General features: G+C 37.5%; 1 protein-coding gene across 1 annotated transcript in view; it reads left to right on the top strand.

Annotated features, from left to right (window-relative positions):
* FBXO22 (F-box protein 22) overlaps positions 1 to 13580 on the top strand; it is a 31934-nt gene extending 18354 nt beyond the window's left edge. Inside the window, exons 6-7 of the mRNA XM_063449443.1 lie at positions 1719 to 1884; positions 12717 to 13580. Coding sequence (XP_063305513.1) covers positions 1719 to 1884; positions 12717 to 13122 — 572 coding nt within the window. The 3' untranslated portion in view covers positions 13123 to 13580. The remainder of the gene's footprint in view (positions 1 to 1718; positions 1885 to 12716) is intronic.
* Positions 13581 to 14852: the final 1272 nt, after the last annotated feature.

Raw genomic sequence — 14852 nt, 5'->3', positions numbered from 1 at the left:
CAATATCGGTATCGGCCAATTCATATGCCGATAATACCTCCTAGGACCGCCAGGCTCATTACAAGCCCGGCGGTCCTGGGGGGGGAGGGGGGCGGGCAGCAAGCATTTACTCACCTCCCAGCAGCTCCTCCAGCTCCCCAGTGTAAGTCTCGCGAGACCCGCGGCTGACAGAGCTTTGCCAGGGGTTACCATGGCAACGCTGGCCGCGAGACTTACACTGGGGAGCTGGAGGAGCTGCTGGGAGGTGAGTAAATGCTTGCTGCCTGCACCCCCCCCCCCCCCCCCCCCCCCCCCACAGCTCAGCCAATGCCACTGGGCCACCAGGGACTGCTATATCCCCCCTCCCTGGCCAAGTATGAAACATGGAGGGGGGACAACAAAAATAAATAATAGTTAAATATAAAAAAATAATAATAATTATATATAGAAATAAAAAAAATTATTTAATAAAAAATGCTACCTCACACACACTCCATTATATATACATACACTACACAAACACACTGTGTATATAATGCAGTGTGTTTGTGTAGTGTGTTTATATAATGCACACTGCACAAACACACTGCATTAAATACACACACACTATACAAACACACTGCATTATATATACACACTATACAAACACACTGCATTATATACACTACACAAACAAACTGTATATAATACAGTGTGTGTTTGTGTAGTGTGTTTATATAATGCAGTGTGTGTTTGTGCAGTGTGTTTATATAATGCAGTGTGTGTAGTGTGTTTATATAATGCAGTGTGTTTGCATAGTGTGTGTGTATATAATGCAGTGTGTTTGTGTAGTGTGTTTATATAATGCACACTACACAAACATGCTGCATTATATACACACACTACACAAACACACTGCATTATATACACACACACTCTGCATTCATTATATACACACACTACACAAACACACACACTTTGCATTTAGTATATACAGCATTCACTTCACGCACACTACCCACACACTCTGCTTTCACTATATACACACACAACACTAATACACACTGCATCCACAACACACACACTACACAAACACACTGCATCCACTACACACACACACTACACAAACACACACAGCTCCCCTGTCTAAACACACTGCATTCACTACACGTGGCATGTATATTTTGTGCATTTACCTTTAGAAATAGTTTTTATTTTCCAAAATGGTAAATGTACAGAATATCGGCAAATTATATCGGCTATCGGCCTGAAAGTTCACAGAATATCGGTATCGGTATCGGCTCTAAAAAATCAATATCGGTCGATCCCTAGGGGATAGTATGTCCCAAGCTTGTTAATTATTTAGATTTTTGGGGCTATCTACTAAACAGCTACAAGATTCAGCCGCGGACCTGATGGGAATATCCTTCCCTGAATAAAATTCCGAACCAAAAGAATGACCGAATACGCTATGCGAACTAAAATAATGCACAAATGAGTTAATGAACGAAACTAATTATTTAAATTTTTTTTCGTTCGTACGAAGTTCGTTTTCGGACTAAAATTTCTCCCGTGCCCAAGTCTAATATAACTATGAATTTTGCAATGTTTCAGAATTATTCAGAAGTTATATTAATACAAATATTGCAATTCTTTTCAGTACACCACAGTTTGGTTTAAGAAATAACCCCCTACAAGTGCTCCACCTCGCTGTACAGCATTAAGCTCTAAATTGTTTTTTTTTGTTTGTTTTTTTGTAGGGCTTAAAAATAACCCTGATCTTAGAGTGGTCCTGATATTTGGATACAACACATGGAGACAAGGAGACACCCGCTTCCTTACCCAAGTACTAGGTCCTCTAAATGAGAAAAATATTATCATCGCAGGAGGGCAGGTTGAGTACTTGGCACCATTCTCTCCCCAAATGTATGTCTATTTAATGTTGTCCTCTTTACTTTTGTTTTTGTTTTTTCCCTCCTCTGCAATGAGGAAAGTAATTGCAGCAAGGATCCTTCAGCTTATGGATTTTACTTTCCTCATGCAGTAAAGATATTGTTGGTAAAAGGCAATGAATGTCCTACATCAAGATAGCAGTCCCTAGACGGTACTCAAAACTTCCAGAGCCGAACAGCCTATCAAAATTCTCAGTGGGACTTCAAATATCGGCTACTGCAACCCGAGTAGTGATTGCAGGTGGTGAGGGAAAATCCTCAGTTTACACATTGCAGCACGTAGATGATCTCAGAAAATGTCCTCCCTGTACTACTTGTGAACAGGATTCCACATTGGAGTAGAGCAGACTGTAGCAGCTCCTGTCTTTGACCTGCACCTGGCCAGCCAACTCCTTACTGAACCCCAGGAGAGCCACCCACGCTGCTGGATATGCACAGAACTGCAGAATAAGCCTTCCCCTCATGCAAACACACAGTCCCCACAAACCCAGCACCGCTCGAATACTTCTCACATGGATTACTACACACAGCCCCACACAGACACACAATTCCACAAACAGCCCCCATTCATTGGGCACTACTCCATGCTAATTCTTATTGACCTCTCTGTTGATGGCACTCAGATATACCTTGTAACGGAGCTCCCTGTACCCCTGGCTGGATACCTGCACCAAATACCGCTTCCTAGCTGGAACAGGGGACAAACCGCAGCACTTCTGCCCACAGTCGCTGTGGCTTGACTGGGGTCCTGGAACTGCTCCCTCCTGGAGCTGAATGGGGAATTCACTCTAGACACCCCCAGGCACTGGACAACACTCAGTCCTGGGAGCTCTAGTCCTTACAAGGACTTTCCCTGTTAAATCCTCCACACTGGAACAGTGATTACCGAATAGCCCTTTTCCCTCCCAGTAATCAGACGACACATAGTTCTGGGAGTACAAGCTGGAATATGTTTATTGGCAACCACAGCTGGCCTAATATGCAGGTCCCCATGCAAGGGGCACTCCCCCCTGGACCTGAGAGTAGACGACAGTAAAAACATTCACACAATTACATCAGGCTCTCAGGTCCAGGACACTCCCATACAAAACAAGATAATCCATCCCTGGTGCCTGGGAGATAATTGAGTCAATCACTGTATTAAACTCAATTATCTCAAGGCACAAAACAACACATTTTCCAAACACCCCAAAAGTACCTTAAAATACATAAAACCCCACAAACGTTACATCCCCTGACAGCCCCAATCTGGGTGGCCAACGTATCAAAAAATTACCCAGAATTCTTTTTTTGACCGACCTCATGCATGGTCCCATGCCCAAAACAGTTCCACTGTTGGCATTTCTTGCTGCTATTTTTAAAGAAGGAATGTAGTCCTTAACCACATATGCTATTTCATCTGAGCCCATCTGGAAGGCTTTGGGTTTCTAAGTACCCTAATTATCTTACCACCTATATAAATAAGATCTACGTTATTGCACTATATGCGCTCTTTCATTTGCCATATAGGATAAAGGAAGAAAAGAACATCACCTAAAGAAGGGAGAGGGTCGCCTCCACGAACCCTAAGAGTTCACTAACTGAGCTTAACCGTTTAGCTCTTAAAATTGAACTACATATTTACCACTAGGACCCCAATATAGGATAAAAAGCTTAAGGTATATATACACATACCATTATACCTATAATCTCTTTCTGCACTGAAAATCACCGATATTTAGTTATAAGCGCTTCACCATCACATCGATTTTACTATTTCTACTTTACATGATAAGTTTATGGTGATATAGCAGCTGTTTGTAAATCGCATCTCACAAGTTTGTGATTTTGTACACTTTCAATATTAGCGCTGGTTACCTCTATTGCTATTTTGAATTCTGCAGCTAGATTGATTTTCCTTTCACACCTCTCCCCTCTGTCAGTCCTTACATGGGCTTCCTGTATCCTATAGGAGTCAATTCAAGGTACTAATCCACACCCATAAAGCAATGACCAATTCTAGCCCCTCCTATATCTCTTCACTGATCCGCAGGTATGCCCATTCTCGGTCTCTCCGCTCTGTCCATGACCTTCTGCATTCATTCGCACACGTACGGCCAACTCGCGCTTGCAGGACTTCTCGCAGGTGGCTCCTTTCCTTTGGAATAGCCTGCCTACGACCATCAAGCTCTCCCCTAGTCTTTAATCATTTAAAGTGCTTCAAAACTCATCTCTTCAGGGAAGCTAATGGCCTCCCAGACTAACCTCTACCTCACATACCTGTCCATTGCTCGCTCCTAAAGGGCAGCACTCTACTCTCTCCTCCAGCTCTGCTTCACTCCACCTTGTTTGATTACCTCCCGTCCTGTTGTTTTATGCCCCACCTCCTATAGACTAAACCCGTTTGAGCAGGGCCGTCTTCAACCTATTGTTCCTGTAAGTTTTTGTAATTGTCTTATTTATTGTTAAATCTCCTCCTTTGATAATATTGTAAAGCACTATGGAATATGCTGGCGCTATATAAATACCAGTAATAATAATAATAGGTATCATACACAACACCACAAACTACTCATGAACATATACAAAATAACCACTCACACAAGCAAATCTAATGCTACAAAGCAACTGCAGCACCCATAACTAACACAGCAGAATAAGGCAACATACACACCTCAATTTTATTTAAAAAAATAAAATAAAGCTGTTTTATTTGAATAGCCTCAAAAGAAGTAGCTGCCACATCAACCCCGGGTCCTGTACAAGCATGCACTGGAATCTATCCCTGTTAAAGACTCAGGTCTCAAAGAGTAATATGTTTTACGATAAAAGTGGTATTAGCTTCATCACTTGCAGTCTTCTGAGGATCAACAGGAGGTAAACCCAAGTACTCTGTCTAGGGAGATGTGGGGTACTGTCTTACTTACTTGTTGCCTCTTGTCCCCAAGAGGATATAGATGTCTCTTACACCTCCTTTCTTCAGCCATCTTTAGCTTTGCGGAGACATGTACAACCTGGAATGGTGTAAATGTCCTATCTGGTATAAAAGATTGGGATCCTATAAAATAAACAAGTCCGAAGTACTGTATAGCATGTCGGGGAGGTCTGTATAACCCCTGTCACGGCAAGGGTGCATAACTCATTATTGCACTATGGATTATTGTTATTTAATGTAATTTGTGTAGTGCATAGATGGAATATTGTCAATGTCAAAAGGGGTAATTTGATTGTATAGAAGGTTTATGGCCACAGAGGTCAGATGGCAGAAGGGGTAATGGAATTTGCATTGGATTCTGGATGGATGGAGCCTGTGAATTAATCAAAGGCTCTGTAAGGTGTGATAGACAGCCACTAGAGGAGGACTTAACCCTGCAAGGGAATTATTGCAGTTTATAAAAACTGCACTAATTGCACTTGCAGGGTTAAGGGTAGTGGGAGTTGGCACCCAGGCCACTCCAATGGGCAGAAGTGGTCTGGATGCCTGGAGTGTCCCTTTAACTCCACCTCTAGACCAGGCATGGTAATCCACAGGGTATATATCCAATGTCCAATGTGAAATGTCTTTGTACTTGCTTGGGGCCAGAATCTATTTCTAAGTGAGTCACCATCATTTTATCCCTTTTGATTTTCATCTATATTTTTATATTCACGGTGACTTTTTTTTTTTTTGCTCATAATAAATATTCCTTTATAAAGTTCTACCTTTGTCTGATACAGAATTACGTTACCTGAAGAGACTAATTAGTTTTTCTGCATTTCCTTAAATATTGTGATATGTTGTATTTGGTGGGTTTTTATTATTGATTTACCGGGGAGACCAAAGCACCCCATTTATAAATTGTCTTGGTGGTGGCAGTGTTAAAATAGTCATAGTTATATTATTATGTTTAAAGGACCACTATAGGCACCCAGACCACTTCAGCTTAATGAAGTGGTCTGGGTGCCAGGTCCAGCTAGGATTAACCCTTTTTTTGCTATGTTTATAAATGGGTTAATGCAGCCTCTAGTGGCTGTCTCAATGACCGCTGCTAGATGGCTTCCGCGCTTCTCACTGTGAAAATCACAGTGAGAAGACGCCAGCGTCCATAGGAAAGCATTTACAATGCTTTCCTATGAGACTGGCTGAATGCGCCCGCGCGTCTCTTGATGCGCATTCAGCCGAAGAGGAGGAGGAGAGCTCCCCGCCCGGTGCTGGAATAAGAGGTAAGTTTAGCCCCTTCATCTCCATCCAGTCCAGCGTGAGGGGGACCCTGAGGTTGGGGGCACCCTCAGGGCACTATAGTGTCAGGAAAACGAGTGTTTTTCTGGCACTATAGTGGTCCTTTAAGTGTGGGTGGTGTTAAGGGGGATTTTGTCATTATTTCCGGTCTAGTGCAAACAAATAGTGAATTTTAACACACTTTTGAAGTAGGGTGCGTTCGTCACAACCCCCACTTGTCCGAAGAGGGAACAGGGCCTCCCATGTTGAAAGCAAGATGATTTTTCTTGAACAATGCTGCAACTTAAAGAGAATCACTGAAGACCAACACAACTGATAGATTTTTGTATGCTCAAATATTTATAGTCTTTGCACAAATAATGTTTTGCAATATCTGCACCACAAACCTTTCTCCTAACCCCTTTTATTGCTTATCACAACTTAGCACCTAACAAAACAGAGTGAGCTCCTTTTAATTTACAATCTGGCTGCAGACTGTCAGAGAAGCTGCAATAATGACTCCCTGGGTATCCTCTCATTCTAATGCTGGTTTCTTTGTAGATCATATCACTCAGAGCTGGCAATGGCAGAGCGCTTTTCATAAGGAATTCTTTTTGTTATTTGAAGGGGCGTTGCTATGGAGTCAGGCGTATGGCGCAGTGTTCTGCAAAGCATTTTCATATTTTATTTGAGTAAATGCTATAAACTATTGAGCATGTACAAAATAAAGCATATTAATGAGGCCAAAATCTGTCCGCATATAACACCGACAGGCACAAAACAAAAAGATGCACTTTACCAGATGCCACCATACCGGTGTGTTTTGTGTCAGCAAATGGTTTAATGAATAATGTTGTATGTATGATGCTTTCATTAAGGCTCAAACATTATGCTACGTGAAATATATACAAACAAAATGTGTGAACACAACCCCAGTGAAAATAGTGATAATTGAAAACAAACCGGAACTTCCCTGTATTAGGTGAAGTATCCAGAAAAGGTCCCCAAAGACTTCCTCTTGTCTTCAGCAAATATATACAAATGGAATAGGGGATAATCTGCTAAATACAGATAAAATGCAAAAACATAGCGCTTAACTGTGTGAGAGTAAATGAAGATGGCGTACTGGGCGTCCTACGCGTTTCGTCCTAAGATGGGACTTACTCACTTACTCAGGGACTTGGTGAATAAATAACAGCAAAAATATAAAAACATTCCCCCCCCCCCCCCAAAAGTTCTTATATATCCCCTCCAGAAGTTCGTTATTGCATAATTCCCGGCCGGTGTTCCTTCTCTATTCAGGCGGCACTTCCTACTTGGGTGAGATGTCATCATCACGCACGCCCCTTGCGTTCCAAATGTGCGTTCCACATACCCGGAAGTAAAGAACGATCAATCATTTTCCATTACTCCGAAGATATACAAGTGAACAGAGGCATAATGAGGGGGAGGAACAATTAAAAAAAACACTCTTGATGGCACAATGTAAATCACAACATATATTAATGCAGGAATATATTCATTAACATCCTACTATTTCATTTAAAAAGGGAAAAAACTTTCTACAAATAAAAATGAAAAAAATTAAAATGAATAAAGAATATAATAATAATCAATAAAATAAAACAAAAGATAAAATAAAATAAAAAAATTATACATTAACCCCTTAAGTCCGGCGGACGTATATTTACGTCCTTTTAAAAGCGGCTCTAAACGCCGCAGGACGTAAATATACGCCCGCCGGTTTTTTTTAACTTACCCGGTCGCCGGTGGTCCCACGCCGGCGATCGCGGTTGGGGGGACTCCCAGGGAGCCCCCCCGAGGCAGATCTGCCTCCTCCGGTCCCTCCCGGTCATGTGAGAGTGAGGTCCTTGCGAGGACCTCACAATCACATGGCCGGTATAGCTGGCTCAGGCATTGCCAGCAGGGGGACCAACTGTAATGACAGTTGGTCCCCCTGCTGGCTGAAAATTAAATAAAATAATGTTAAATAAGTGTAAAAAAAAAAATTATACTTAGATCATATATATATATATTATATATATATGATCTAAGTATATATATACACATATACATACACACACATACACCGTCTAGGTGTATTTTAATATTAATATATATATAATTATATATATATATTAATATCAAATTACACGTAGACTGATACTGATTAAATATATATATAATTATTGTTATATATATTTATAAATAATATAAAAAAAATAAATATGTAAATACGTAAAAAATAAAATAAATAAAATAAAAAAATAATTAAAAATAAAATATTAAAAAATATATAGATGTGTTTTATTTCGTTCTTACTGTATTGTGATATTAATATATATATATTTATATCAAAATACACGTAGAACGAAATAATATATATATCTATATACATAAATATATACGTATATATCACTATATATATATACCTATATATAAATAAAAATATTTAAAAAAATATATATATATATATATACGTATATATACACATATGTGTATATATATACATATATTAATTCTACACATATATTTATGTAATAATTTTACATAATTAGGTATCCTAATTAATTACAATTAGCGGGACCTGCCTGACCACCCATGCCGAAAGTATAGGGAATTTAATTTGCTAGCACTATATTTAACCCTATAACTTTCCAAGACACCATAAAACCTGTACATGGGGGGTACTGTTTTACTCGGGAGACTTCGCTGAACACAAATATTAGTGTTTCAAAACAGTAAAATGTATTACAACCATGATATCGCCAGTAAAAGTGAAGTTTTTTGCATTTTTCACGCACAAACAGCACTTACAGGGACGATATTATTGCTGCAATACTTTTTACTGTTTTGAAACACAAATATTTGTGTTCAGCGAAGTCTCCTGAGTACAACAGTACCCCTCATGTACAGGTTTTATGGTGTTTTCAAAAATTACAGCGTCAAATATAAGGCTTGTGTTTAATTTTTTTCACATTAAAATTCGCCAGATTGCTTACGTTGCCTTTATGACCCTATGGTAGTCCAAGAATGAAAATTACCCCTATGATGGCATACCATTTGCAATAGTAGACAACCAAAGGTATTGCAAATGGGGTATGTGCAGTCTTTTTTAGTAACCACTTAGTCACAAACACTGGCCAAAATTGGCGTTTTTTGCATTTTTCACACACAAACAAATACGAACGCTAACTTTGGCCAGTGTTTGTGACCAAATGGCTACTAAAAAAGACTGGACATCGCTTATTTGCAATACCTTGGGTCGTCTACTATTGCAAATGGCATGCCATTATGGGTGTAAATTTATTTCCTGGGCTACTATACAGTCTCAAAGGCAACGTAACCAATCTGGCGAATTTCAATTTCAAATGTAACATGCTATATTTGACCCTGTAACTTCTCAAAACACCATAAAACCTGTACATAGGGGGTACTGTTTTACACGTGAGACTTTGCTGAATACAAATATGTGTATTTTATTGCAGTAAAAGCAAACAGTATTATGACATTGACAGTTAAAATGTCATGTAGAACGAAAAAAATAAAAAAAAATCTTATTTTCTCCCATTTTTTTCATATTAAATTATGTTTCATAGCTAAATATTTGATATTAAATGAAAGCCCTGTTTCCCCTGAATAAAATGATATATAATAAGGGGGGGTGCATTTAATATGAAAGAGGTGAATTACGGTTTGACAGACATATAGCGCAAATGCCAGGTTTTGTTTACATTTTGTTTCGTTCACAACTTGTACATTTGGCTGCGGTGTTAAGGGGTTAAGGATTGAATAAAATATATAAACAATATATAATAAATAAGAAATAAAATACTCCATATATTTACATAATCCATATATACATTGATTTTTACATTCCCTATTTTGAAAATATGTACAAAATATGTGTATAAACAACAAGATGTCATAATTTAATTGTCTTTATAAAATATTAGTGATTAAATGAGAGAGGTGGAGCCCATTTTTATATATATATATATATATATATATATATATATATCGCACTCCCCTTTTTTCTCTTTTCTTGCAATGTTTAAATATTCCCCCCAAAATATATATTTTCTTTTTGAGATTTCAGAAAGCCAACAAATTATAATAATGATAGTAATAACATGTACCATATGTATCAGATTATCTATTCCAATATCTCTAAGGTGTTACCCAAATAAAGATGTTAATAAGAAGTGAAAAAAATGAAAAAAAGGAGTGCAACATCTACTCAGAAAAAAGTATTTCACACAGCAAAAGTCAATCCTCAAAAAAACTCCATAAATCAATATCCAAATTTAAACCAAAAGGTTGAAGCGTTTAGTTTATTTATCCAAAATGTTTCTCTCTGTGAGAGTTTCTTGGTCAAATCTCCTCCTCTCCAGTAAGGATCTACATGCTCAATGCCCACAAAATAAAAATGTTGCCAACAAAAATAGTTGCAAGCATTGCAATGGAAAGGTATTATATGTTTAGTTGAATTTTTTCGAATGTTATTTTGTTGTTCCAATATTCTTTCTTTAAGTTTTCTACACGTTCTTCCAACGTATTGTTTCCCACATGGGCATTGCAACATGTAGACTACATTTTTGGTGTTACAATTTATATAAGATTTTATTTTAAACCTCTCTTTTGTTGTAAAACTCATAAATTCTTTCTTTTGTGTATACTTTTGGTTTTTACATGCAAAAGAGAAATTATAATTATTTTGGGGATTTTGGGGGGGGGGGTTTAGATGTCATTAGATCTTTCCTGTTCTTTTTTTTTTCTATTTCCTCAATTTCTTTATCCAACAAAGTAGGTTCATATTTCTTTGTTATAAATTTATTTTTTAGATGTTTAGCTTGCTCCCTATAATTGTACAATTTCTCCTGACCCGTATTAATTGACTTTTTGGGATTGTTTCTAGCCATTTCTCCTGGTGACAACTCTTCCTGTGTATATAGCTGTTGCCCTCAGTTTAAAAAAAAAAAAAAAAAAACATTCTGACTCAATTTTGTTGTTCTCCACAAAAAAACATATGTCTAAGAAATTTATAGTAATGGCATCCATCTCGTATGTAAATTTTAATCCATAATTATTCTCATGAATATAGTCCAAGAAGGATGATAGTTCCTCTCGTGGGCCCTGCCAAATCATTATTATGTCATCAATGAAACGTTTCCATAGGACCAGGTTCGCTGCCCAGCCATGCCCACTCCATATGTGGTTGGATTCCCAATCTTGCATATATATGTTTGCATAGCTGGGGGCGAACCTGGTCCCCATGGCTGTGCCAGTTGTTTGAAGGTAAAATGAATCATCAAAAAGAAGAAATTATGTTTTAGAATATAATGAATGCTATTTAAGATAAAATTTCGAAAGTCTGATGCTACATCCTCATCACCATCCATAGCTCGTTCTTCTGCAATCAAACCTTTATTATGTTTGATTACAGTATGTAATGAGGCAACATCAATAGTTACCCAAATAAAGTCTGGTTTCCAGACTATGTTTTCCATAATTCTCAAGATATGAGCTGTATCTTTCAAATAGGAAGGTGCTTCTTGGGCATATTTTTGGAGATGATGGTCGACAAACTCCTATAAATGGGCAGATATATAATTTATGGCACTAATAATTGGCCTACCTGGTGGTGTTATTGGGTTCTTATGTAATTTGGGGAGAAAGTAAAAAATAGGGATTATTGGAAATTTATTGAAAAGGTATTCTTTGTTATTCTTGGAAATTATACCATCCCTGTATGCCTGATCTAATAAAATTCCAAGGATGGTATTGAATTATTTTGTTGGGTCTCCTGTAAGTTTTATATAGGTATCAATTTCTCCCAAAATTCCATGAGCCTCATACATATAATATTCCTTTGTCATGATAACTATGGCCCCCCCTTTATCTGCTTCCTTTATAATTATATTGTCCATTTTTTTGGAGTTTAGTAATACTTGCTGATTCCTCTTTACTCATATTGTATTTATTTTCTTGTTGTTTTTTTTTCCTCTTTTTCTAATTTTTCCAAATCGTGGCATACCATGTTATTGAAAGTTTCCAAAAAAGGGCCTCTGTCTCCCACTGGATAAAAATGTGACTTTCTTTTAAACCTATTCTGTTCAGTGTCTATTATTTCATTTGGACTTTTTAGAAATGTATTTTCCTCTATCTCTTTTATGCTACGTGAGCCTGTGTGGAGTGCAAGCAGAGTTTTACAGTTAATTGTTGTAGATAGGTTAAACATGATAATGCATGATAACATATACATATATATATATATATATATATATATATATATATATATATATATATATATATATAAAAGTAGAGATTGTAGCCGTATTAGTCCAGTGATGTAGATGTAAAAAACAGATAAAATGAGTATCTTGTAATACCTTTTTTATTGGACTAACATAATTTTTTAATGACAAGCTTTCGGGATAACCTATCACTTGAGAAAGGGAGGTTATCCTGAAAGTTTGTCATTAAAAAATTCTGTTAGTCCAATAAAAAAAGGATTACAAGATACAAATTTTATCTGTTTTTTACATCTATATATATATATATAGCTTCTCTGTAAATGTAACATTCTGTGGGGCCACAAGGTTTGAAGTATTCTCTTTTACTTACAGGAAGGCTAAAGGCTCAACATACACTGGTGCTGGTGGTTTAACATTCAGTGGCCCACGGATCCAGGCAGCTTCAGTCCTCCTAGACGTTAATGTGGACAAAGTGGAGACTGCAGACTCTGTTATCCAGCGTCTAAAAGCCGCTAATATCCCTGAAGAAAACAGCATAGGGCTCATGTTTGCATGTAACGGCCGAGGAGGACAGCACTATTACAAGGACAATGTGGAGGCCGACTTGTTCCGTAAGCACTTCCCAAGCATCCCTCTTTTTGGCTTCTTTGGAAATGGCGAGATCGGTTGTGATCGCGTAGTAGGTGCCAGTTTTACATTGAGGGAGTGTTGTGATAACAGGGATGAACTTTTGCATGGTTACTGTACAGTGATGACTATCATTCATTTTGGCAAGTAGCCACCCAGCAGATACATTGCGAACAGTGTCTGTGGCCCTGCTCTACCACCTGTTAATCACTGAGCTCTGCAAACTAGTGGACTAATCTCGCTGGAGCCAACTTTAGAGCAATGATTTTAGTTTGGTCCTAGTTAGCCATTTTAGTTCTGATGCCTCAACAAGTAAAACGAATAAAGATTCTATGTGTAATTTCATTTACGTTGTGTATAAAAGTATCTTTTCTTTTTGTCTTTGCTGCTTTAAGCCAAACATGTTGCCTTAATTGGCCACTTAAAAGGACACATTCAGTGGTAAAGTATTCAGTACAGTTTTCACAGTAAAGTGGTCTAACAAGTATTACATTAGGCTGTTGATTGAGGAGTACTGATCTTTCAAAACCTGTTCCTAGAAGGTACAATTCTGAAAACCCAAAAAAGGAAAACCGTTTGATGCTATCTAAATAAATATGTGCTTCCTTATACACTGCGTCTGGCTATAATGCATATAATTTTGTGTGCTTTGTTATTTCAAAGTTGTCTGCCATTTCCAATTGTTTTGTAAAGAACATGATTTTACTCTTTATAATGTTTAAATGGGTTTGTACACACGTGTACGCAATCTTTTATATTGGAATTATTGAAGGAAAATTTTTCAAAACAATCTGCTACTTCTAAGATCCTAATACAAGTAACAATAACGCCTCAGAATAAGTTCTCTGTGTATATAGAATTATATTTTTAGACATTGAAGCATCTATGAAAGAGTTCTACAACATTCCTAATTTTTGCTTTGATTGAACAGCAGACTTGGGACAGCAATCAATTCATCCACACTTGGATTTTCTGGTCATCAATGTTAATTTCAATTCAGCTTATATTGCGACTGCTGGTTTTTTGTTTTGCCAATCAAGATTTATATTCGATTATAAACGTATCTGTCTCTCCCAGCTGCAGGACTTCTAGCAACTGTATAATGCTCACATCCTCCAATTTCATTGTACTTGTCTGTAGTTTATTTCTAATACCGGCCATTTATATTAAAACATCACTGATCTTTTTACTGCTTTTTTTTGGGGGGGGCTTCTCCGTTCTCTTCACTCTTTATAAACTTCCAGGCAAAGGGCTAATTTGTTAAGGAAAATTCCTTGAAAAATGCTGGATTTGTTGTAGGCTCATACCTCCCCCCCCCCCCTTAATTAACACAAAGAATGTGTATACATGTTTTCTACAAGTATTTATGTCTTTAATGTATTCACATGATGATATTAAATGATGTGCCTGTTAATATTAAATACACTAATATATAAAGATATGTGAAAAGTAAACCTCTCGTGATCTCTTTAACATGATTCCCCCAACACACAGTCACCTTCTCACTACGTCATATAGCACATCAGTACATGATGAATTTGGTGTTGTGTTTAGAGAGAGTCACTTAATTTACCTGCCATGTTCTTCAACTCATGGAGGTTACTTTCTTTTTTTTGTAACTCCCACCTGGTTTCATCTCTTTTGTCTCAAGGATACTTTTTAAATAAAAAGGATTTAAAAAAAAACAAGACTAGTAGACCATTTAATTTAAACTAGGCTCATCACTTGGCAATTTTCAAAGAGAAATATATGTCCTTTTAAGAGCCTGCAGATAAAACTGCAAACAACATGCTGTCACATACCAAAGTCTGTTTTGAAAGTTGTTCCTGTAAGCAGATTGAGCAGCAATGTTGGAAAAATGGAAAGTTAGTGCTTGTAGCA

The sequence above is a fragment of the Pelobates fuscus genome, chromosome 3, assembly GCF_036172605.1.
Source record: "Pelobates fuscus isolate aPelFus1 chromosome 3, aPelFus1.pri, whole genome shotgun sequence".
NCBI classification, from domain to species: domain Eukaryota; kingdom Metazoa; phylum Chordata; class Amphibia; order Anura; family Pelobatidae; genus Pelobates; species Pelobates fuscus.
This window is presented reverse-complemented; position numbering and strand designations above follow the sequence as displayed.